Source organism: Chrysemys picta, chromosome 1 (assembly GCF_011386835.1).
Source record: "Chrysemys picta bellii isolate R12L10 chromosome 1, ASM1138683v2, whole genome shotgun sequence".
NCBI lineage: Eukaryota > Metazoa > Chordata > Testudines > Emydidae > Chrysemys > Chrysemys picta.
This window is the reverse complement of record NC_088791.1, coordinates 338,647,743-338,657,440: the sequence shown is the minus strand read 5'-3', so window position 1 is coordinate 338,657,440 and position 9,698 is coordinate 338,647,743. Positions and strand designations below refer to the sequence as shown.

Below are 9,698 nucleotides of genomic sequence, written 5' to 3'. Positions count from 1 at the left end.
CAGCTATGCTCGTGTAGTGTTTCAAGTGTACACATGTCCTGACTCACTGAAGGTGGAAAACAAGTAATGTTGAAGAGGGGAGTCTATTCTATGCGATACCATGGGTGTCACGGCCCTGCACATCTGCTGCTGCCATCACCAGCTACTTAACTGCACCCACCCCCCAGAAAGCATAGGTGCTGACTGTGGGTGCTTTGGGGCTGGAGCACCCAGGGGGAAAAAAGTGGATGCTCAGCACCTACTGCCAGCCCCATGGATCAGCTCCTCCCCAGTGCCTCCTGCCTGCCAGGGGCTGCACAGATAAGCTCCTCCCCCTCTCTCCCAGCACCTCCCACAGCTGTTCAGCAGCATACAGGAGGTGCTGAGGGGATGGGGGGGCAGGAGCTGGGGCAGGAAAAGGGGGCGTGGGGGTAGGAACTTGGGGGGAAGGGGTGGAGTGTGGGCAGGGCCTGGGGTGGAGCAGGGGTCCAGTCCCTTGGGGGAAATCCTAAAGTCAGCGCCTCTGCTAGGAACCCACTCACCAAGGCAGTAGCACCACCAGTCATTAGGTCTCTTGCCATAGGGTGAACCCCATGCTGGCGGTTACCCATATAATCCCCACCCCATGACAATACCCAACCCTTTGCTACACTGCAATGCCCACACCTATGGTACCTGCCCCACCCAGACTGGGCACATACCCCATAGCAGTATTCCAACTGCAACATCCATATGGATGCTTGCCTGTTACCTCCCAACCCCTCCAGGAAACCACCCAATATGACAGATGCAAGAGAAATGCATGTTATAGACTCCTACGAAACACAGCGATGAAGGAATGAGAAAGCTGGGCCCCTAGGGCCTGATTTTATTTCTACAAAATACAAATAATTGCTATTGTCTTACATAGGAATTACTCTTATTCTATGGCAGAAAAATAGGATCCCACATGACAATTAACACTCTTAGCTCTGAACATAAAATAGCACAGGACCTTTAATAACTTGTTCGATCCAAAGACACCCAGTCCTTCAGAACAGAGGTGGAAAAAATCATTGTGGAAATTTATTCGTTCAGGTGCAAAGAGCCACTATGGTGGTGATGACGGAACTTACGAGATTTCATGCACACACCAGAAAAAGCAGAGTTTTACAATGCAGCTTTGGAGTTGCCTCTGTTTAGGTAGAGGGCTCAGTGCTGCTCCCAAGTTAGCCACTAGTTTCAGGTACACTAGATACAGCAGCGGTTGGCACATTTTTCTGTTTGAGCCTTCCACACTCTGCAGTTGATCAGGAAATGAGTACCTACAACCCATCCAGCAGCAATTGCTCTCTCACCTGTGTTCTTTTGTCCCTTTTAACACTCTCTCCTTTCCTATCTGCAAGAAATTTTATCCCTCTTTATTTCCATCCTGCTGGCTGGTGCCTCCCAGTGCCTGTGACCACACCCACCGGAAGCACACATGATGCTCTTCCTACTTCCAGGTCAGGCAGTGGGTAGAAGACTCTGTTGGCAACTTTCTAAGTATAGGCCACATCCACATGCTCTTATGACCTATAAAGTGAATGCTGGTGGCTGAGACTGCATTGTGCACCAGGGCACTTGCTACAGGAGCAGAGGGAGAAGGTGAACATTTCCATGGAGGTACTTGCCCCACCCGTATCACACACCCTACCTTTCTACAGAGACAGGGGGGGCTGTCCTAGGCATACAGCAATTGCAGAAGCGGCTGGCTTCTTTACCCTCCATAAAACAGGATTGGGGGTGGGGGGGGGGGAAGAGAGAGAGAGATGGGGACGAGAGCAATAGGTAATGACATCATGTTCCATATTTGATTCCAGAGGTTCTTTGCACTACTCGGATTTGTGCCTCATTAACCACTGGGCCAGGTTATTTTCCAATGCACAGTCAGTGATCTTCCATCAAGTATATACAATTCTTTAATAAATAAAATAAGGGGGGATTTCACCCAGAAAAATCTGTTTTCTTGCTTTTGGGTTTTGAGTCCTGACCAAATGGTGGCCTGACTTCGAAACACACCTCCAGTCTGTGTTTCAGAAAGCCTGTGTCTTTACCAGTTTCTTTTTTAAAACATTGTCATCATCTAGAAAACAAAAAGCAAACAGAAGTGTTACAGTAAGCACCAGTTCAGATACAAGAGATGAACCTACTCGACTCAATACACCTTAGTGACAATACGGAGAGACTGATGGAGGACACTAGTTAAGGCATGGAGACCTCAGCATGAAAGGTGGCAAAGATAAGAGGGGAAAAAAGAATAAAGTAGCTCTTCTGGGGTCATCGCAGCATGTAAACTGAATTATTAGCTAGATAGGCAGAAGCCCAGGCTTCATCCCACCTTGAAAGCTAAAGGTAGGAAGTCATATATACACCTTACTAAATATTATCTATTTAACTTACCTGTTGATAACTGTGTGGGTACTTCTTGAGAGATGAGTTTGGAGGCCTGGAACCAGATTCTGCTGGGAAGGTAACTACATCACAAGCCTCTACTACTTAGCCCACTTGGTGGTGGTCTCAGGACTGAGGTTAGTGACTCCATGGCTCTGAAGACTGGACTACCCTCTCAGATCTAGGCCCTGTCTATACTGGGTTTGTTTGGACACCTTTAACTATACCACGGCAAGTCCCCAGTGTAGACATGCGCTGTACTGGTCTAAAGTGGGGGGCTTGCACCAGTACAGGTCACTTACTAAATCAAGTCTCACCAAGAAAATGTGTCTGCATTAGGGGTTTGCACCAGTAAATGACATCATTGGGGCTACACTAGTGCAAATTTCTTGTCTTCTTGAGGTGCCCCTCCACATTGCACAAGACACATCCACTATAAATCATGAACTAGAGGTTATGAAACCATTTCAATTTGACCCACTGCCCAGCTTCTTAATATACAGACCGTCCGTAGGATTTCCCACTGCTTCTGGAGCAAAATGGAAATCCTGCATCGGATTCAGTAGAATTTTTTAAATGGAGGGTTTTTATTGAGTACAAAATTTAAACCAAATAATAGTACAGTGACTTGTGTTAAATTTAAGTTTACACTCCTTCCATACACACTTATTTTCATTGTGCCACAGATTTCTGTGCTGACCACGAATAACTACCTTGCAGAAGATGGTATGGGGGTGGAAGGTGGGGAGGGTTAGAGTTTGGATAGGAACTGGAAGGGTAGGTGGTTTGGGTGTGGTAGCTATTAAGGGCTTTTAGCACTTGGGAGGGGGAAAGAATCTAGTCTTTCCCTGTAACAGCCAGCTGACCCATGTTCCAGCATTTGCCGCTGGATCTAACAATAAGCATATTAATTGGTTCCTGCTAAAATAATCAGTGAAAGCCAATACTGAAATTTCCAGTCATCATTATTAATCTTCAGTGTTACAACACTACTGAGAGAAATGGGAAGTTCATACCCTTCAGAGAAGTCATTTTGGGTTGTCTACAGATTCAGTAAGGAAAACACATTGCAGCAATTTTACACAGTTCATAGTTGGAAGCTTTTCTTCCCAGCCACAAGGGCTAGAAACAAAGTTTGTTTTAAATGCTCTTGTCTTATACTTAGATTTTAAGATCTGGGGGGCAGGAGCCATCATTTTGGTCTGTGTTTGTACAGCACCTAGTACACTAGGGGCCTGGCCCATGACTGAGGCTCCTAGATACTAACACAATACAAATATATAATAAATAACAATAAATCCAAGCATGGAGCCTGGCACAATTCTGCAGCAAGTAAATTTCACTGTATCCCAAGAAAAATAAGGGCCTTGATTAAAAATATACCGAGAGAAGAAGGAAATAGGTTGAGAGAGACTTCACAGAGGTTAGCATTGAGAGCCATCAAACTGATCTCCAATTTAGCTCCTGCTTTCTTCTGTACTTTCTGGGGCTGTTTCCTGGTTGCCCACTAAAAACTCCTTTTCTTAATGTTATGATTATCCATTGCCATAAGCACCTATCAGACCAGCTATCACAAGCTGTAAATACATTTCTCTTTCGATTTGTCACAGTTAGTGGTTCTAATATTCTCTGCAGGACTTGACTCAGCCCAGATGCACCTCTTGTCATGTATGAATAAGTGAACAAAGAAGCAGAGCTCTTGGAGTCCCATCTGAAAGCTTCAGAGCCTTGTGCCTGGAATTGTCTGGCTTGGCTATCATATTGCTGGTTGTAAGTTATGGCTAAAAAGCAGTGATCCATGCCAGGAGATGCTGACGACACTTGGAAAACCTTGTCTATACAAACAAAGTTCATGGCTGTAATTCATCACTGGTACAGCTCCACCAGTAACAGAAATGGTGGGAGCTATAGCATAGACATGGCTTAGGTGTTTTAACCACAATAATGCTGTGGTAAGAGAGACACTGAACCCTACCACTTTCACCACTAGGTGAGCTGCACCATTAAGTAGATTACAGCAGACAAAGCTGAAGTGCTTAAGGCAAGTGGATACGTAGAGTGATCAGAGCCAATTTACAGCATCACATAAATGGCATGCTGTCTCCAACTCAGAACCGCATAGACAAAGCTTACTCTGCCTACCTTGAGAATCTACCATGTAGCTATATCCCCTACATTTTTCTTCTCAGATGCATGAGTTTGGTTCTTCCATGTCCATACAAAATGATGTTTCCACTTTCAAATTCAAGATGAACCCTTTCCTGTATTAAACTCTTATTAACATTAGAGTCACTATAGCCACACTGTGCTGCAGAAGAAGAACTATTGTAGGTTTAGGCGTTTCTTCCACTTGTGTCAGCGCTTGGCAAAATCCAGTTGGTTTGGAACTCTATGTAGGATCACTGAGCGTCATTTTTGTGTACCGCTTACTCGGTCCATTCCTCCTTTGCCTCCTAGTACTCCAACAAAGCAACAGGTTTCAGCCAGGATCTCCCCTTCCAAAAGCCTCCATAAACCACATCATGAAAAAACACAAAACATTACAAGTGTTAAAGGTTCCCAGCAGTCCCAATCAATTTACTTGCCATCAACACATCAACATGATTTTAAGGAATCATCAAATGTGTTTCCTTTCCTAAACTGGACCTTTAACTACAGCTGTTTCTTTAAGGAGGCCTCTTGCCAAGCACCAACATTCCCCAGGTCTCAGCAAAGTTGAAGCTTTTCCAGGCTATGTTTAACCTGCCTCTACAATCAAATGGCTGAACTCTGATCTAGGAGATTGTGAACCCCTGACCAAGGCACCCATAACATGTCTGAGAGGCTCTGTTGACCGATTGGCTTTGGATGTCTCACTCTGAGCTTATTTAAGCCTTACAACGACAACCATTTTGTATAAACATGGGTTTAGTTAGTCAAAGAGAGCAGGTGGCAGCAGAACTAAAGCAACAAGGGTCAGATTTTTAAAGCTATTTAGGCACCTAGTGGGATTTTCAGCACTTTGAGGCCTAAAACTCATTGCTTTCAGCGGGTGGTAAGTGCCCAAATGCTTTTGAAAAATCTCACCAGGCATTTAAATACCTTTAAAAATGTGGCCCTAAGCAGCTAGTCTCCCAATTTGCCATTCTGGATCAACTAATAGAACAGCCCTATATTTATTTTTAAAAATAGTATATCTAGAAAATATAGAATACAGAGAAAACTGATAGCAAAGACCAGTCAAGTGCAGCTATACAAAAGATAGGGATTTCAAATTTCTTCACTGTCATCCACTGCTGGTCAAAGAGAAAACCTCACAGGCTGAACTGCTTAAGAGAAAAAGCACAATTTGCTACTTGTAGCCAAACAAATGTCACTTTCAAAGGCTGGACCGATCTGCAGCAGCCATTTTCCACTATCTACCTTAAAGTCAGACAAAAAGAAGCCCCTTCTTGCTATTTAGGTGCCAGGAAAATTAAAAGCAAACATGCTTCTCCCAGACACATTATACTTTGTACATCATCAAGTTATTTAATTTTTTTATTATGACAATTTACATGTCATATTTATACGAAAGAAATGACAGTAGATATTATAACAAAAACATTATGAAAGAAAAAGTTACACAATTAGGCCTACAAGCTATAAAATGGCTTCAGGCCCAGCTTATACACAAAGTGTTCTGACCAGACTGTAGTGAGAGACAACAATGAACATTTCATTAACAAAAATATTGGCACCAGCCTTAACATTTTTTTTTTACTTCATTTACAAGGAATACAGTATTTAAACAGTTGTGTACTGCAAATCTAAAAACATCAGCGGTTATTAAACTGCAGTTAACCCCTTTGAGCACTGAGACCACCATGACTTTCGTTTTAAATTTTTTAATGTATATGTTTTACATGCAGGTGAAATTACTGGTGGGAAACAAAACAGTGAAAGCACCACCCAAGTTATGTGCAACAAGAATTACACTTCCAGTTTTTTCAACATATTTTTCCCCCTCCACACACACAACACATGCAGTGTGTGCACCTCAGTCCTTTCCCCTCAAAATATAGCAAGCCATGATTTCAGAGAAAGATTTAAAAATCAAGGTTCAGGACTCAAGCAAAGCAAGGGTTAAACTCTAGAAAGAGCTGCTAAGCTTTCTGAAATTTACCATGTTACCTCTTAAGAGTAAGATAAAACAGAAATGAGGCCATCAGTGAATTTGAGATAAAAACTTTAAGGAACTGTAGGTTTCTCTGCAAACATTTAAACAGCACACAGAAGTAAGACAAAAACTGTATTTCATGTAAGCATATCTTAAAATTTAAGAGAAAATATTTGGGAGTTTTCACCTAATCATCACAGAGTATTGGAACAACCATTCTGCTAGCAAGCAATCTGTATTAAATTTACTGGGACAGTGAATAGAGACATGAACATCAGGTATAAAACACACAGAACGTGCCCATTTGACAGCCATTATACACTAAAATAGTGATATTAAACTTTTCGAATCAGGCAACTAGCATATGATAGCTGCTATGTATTATAAAGGAGGGCCGTGAAACAAGTAAGAAATTAGCAACCATTGGCATTTAAAAGAAGTTTAATGCAAGTTAGGGGGAAGTATCATTTTAATGAATGTACTGTAAGAATAAGACACTGTACAAGATTTCAGAGTCAATGTAATGAGTATGAAATTAAAAGCAAAAGATTTATGATTTGATTTCCTTTTCTACCACATTAACTTTAGTAGCAGATCAATATCTATTAAGAACCTTACAGTCATCTAGCTAATAAATGGTGTGCCAGTACTAGGCCTATTACGGCTTTCAATAGAACAGCTTTTTTCCTGTAGAATCATTTGTTAAGTCCCGAGAGAGTCAAGGTGAGATAATATCTTTTATTGGACCAACTTCTGTTGGTGGAAGGTACATGCAGAGCTTTTCTTCAGGTCTGGGGAAGGAAGCAGAGTGCCTGAGCTAAAAAGTTGGGACTAACTACAAACAAAAATCACGACTTGTATTTAGCTCAAACACCCAATGAAGAACTCTGTGTAGTTTGAAAGCTTGTACCTTCCACCAATAGAAGTTGGTCCAATAAAAGATATTCCCTCACCCACCATTTCTCTCTCATATCCTGGAACCAACATGGCTACCACAACTTGTTACATCCTAACAGGCTAAGCTAAATATTATAAATCAAGATAGCTGTTTGGGTCATAAGAAGAGGGATAAGCATACAGAACGGCCTCCATCTGATTGTGCCAAAGCCAAACAGTGTTATAATATCTAATTTATTGCTCCAAAAAACCCCTGCATCCACACCTACCCTTTAGCACTCATTCATCCGTTGTAGGAAACCACCTTTGCTAACATACACAGATTTTTATGCAGCTCTGGGGACAGGAATGAGGTCAAGAGGGTTAAAGGGCACAGTCAATTTGAAATTGTCAGTTTTTAAGAGTGAATTACAAGTTGTTTCAACACTATGCCTGTCTGAATCCCCTTCTGCAAATGGTCGTGAGTTTGCAATCACATTTTGCTATTTTTTCTTCCTGTCCCGTATTGCCATTTTAAAGTTCCACTCAAAACGACAGGGGGAAACAATTTCTTACTAGCCCTGGGAAACAGTGAGGCTGACTATACACAAAGTGCTATCCAGTGCACACAGTAAACAAACTGGAAAAAATAGAGCAAAATTTCCCCCCTCTGATCTCTCAGCTCTAGTTGGTAACCTTTGGGGTTATTTGTAGCAATCAGAGATATTTACAGCCACAAGTACAATTATTAAGCAATGTGTCCCCTCTGCCTGCATTTCCCTTGTCTCTACCGCTCATGAGAACAGGTACTGGGTGCAAGCAATTACAGACTGATACCTAAAAACCCAGGTTGTCAGATTTTTTATAGTTGTAATTGTGTCTGGAGCCTTTACACTACATTCTCAATTGTAAAGACCTATTACCTACTTTAGAATGTTCTACTCTTTCCTTCAGAAACTGTACATAATTTAAGTGTTGTTCTAAGCAATATAAATTTTTTGGAATGTATAAATAAGTTAAATTACTCTGAAGCTCTGGGCAATTACCGTATATACTCGTTCATTAGCCCATTCGTTTATAAGCCAACCCCCCAAAATGGATAGGTAAAAATAGCAAAAACTGTATGACCCTTTCATAAGCCGACCCTACATTTCAGGGGTTGGAAAACTTTGGCTCCCGGCCCGTCAGGGTAAGCCGCTGGCGGGTCGGGACGTTTTGTTTACCTGGAGCATCTGCAGGCATGGAGCCCCTCAGCGAACTGCGGCCACAGGGCGCTGAGGGGCTCCATGCCTGCAGACGCTCCAGGTAAACAAAACTACAATGTATTAGATCACGGATCGGCAACCTTTGGTCCGTGGCTGATTTGTTTACCTGCCGCATCCACAGGTTCGGCTGATCGTGGCTCCCACTGGTGGACAAACCAGCCCGGCTCGCCAGGGTAAGCACCCTGGCGAGCTGGGGGCCAAAGGTTGCCAATCCCTGTATTAGATATTCAATTCAATGATTCCATAGAATTTAAAATCATCAAATTTTGGTGTAGACCCGTTTATAAGACAACCCCCGCTCTTTGATGCGTCACTTTTTTACCAAAAATATTCGGTTTATGAACGAGTATATACGGTATTTCAATTCCCATACAACCTTGTTTTTTGCTGTTTGGAGTTCTGTCATTCAAACAGGCAGTTATACTGATGCTATAATAAGAGCTTAGTAAGTGACTTGATTTTCAAAAAGGGACTAATAATTTTCAGTGTCTCAATTTTTGGTTGTCCAATGGGAGACACCTCAAAGTGGCCTTATTTTCAGTGAGTGAGTGTTCTGCAGTTTCTGAAAAGTCAGGCGTCTTTAACATGTCTCCGACTGGACACCCAAAAATGGAGGCATCCAAAATCATTAGTCATTTTTGAAAATTTAGGTCAATACATATTGCAAACATTAGTTCAACTAAAATTAAGGCCTCTCTCTGCTCACTTCATATTTCCTGACTTCCAAAACAGTTAAAAGCAACATTCCATCCCCTAACTCAGGTGAGGGGTGAAACTCAAAAGCTAAGATTGGCAGCCAGGATTTCCTAGATTGCGTCAAGAATTCTAGTCCTAATCCTGCAAACCTGTATTCCTAAAAACAGTCTTAATAACTTCCATAGACGCACTTGTGTGTAAGCACTTGCAGATCAGGACTACTTAACATGAATTGCTTTCTTTCTTCCCCCCTCCATTCAGTATATTTTTTTCCAGTAAAGATTTGTTTTTGTTTGAAGGATTTAATATTTATTTATATAAAATTTTTTAAA

At 42.0% G+C, this 9,698-nt stretch overlaps 1 protein-coding gene across 2 annotated transcripts in view; it reads right to left on the bottom strand.

The window, feature by feature from the left end:
• Positions 1-810: 810 nt before the first annotated feature.
• RSF1 (remodeling and spacing factor 1) overlaps positions 811-9,698 on the bottom strand; it is a 128,229-nt gene continuing 119,341 nt past the window's right edge. For both annotated transcript variants that reach the window (XM_008172223.4, XM_065596045.1), the window contains exon 16: positions 811-2,083. In XM_008172223.4, the coding sequence (XP_008170445.2) occupies positions 2,034-2,083 (50 nt within the window). In that variant the 3' untranslated portion in view covers positions 811-2,033. The remainder of the gene's footprint in view (positions 2,084-9,698) is intronic.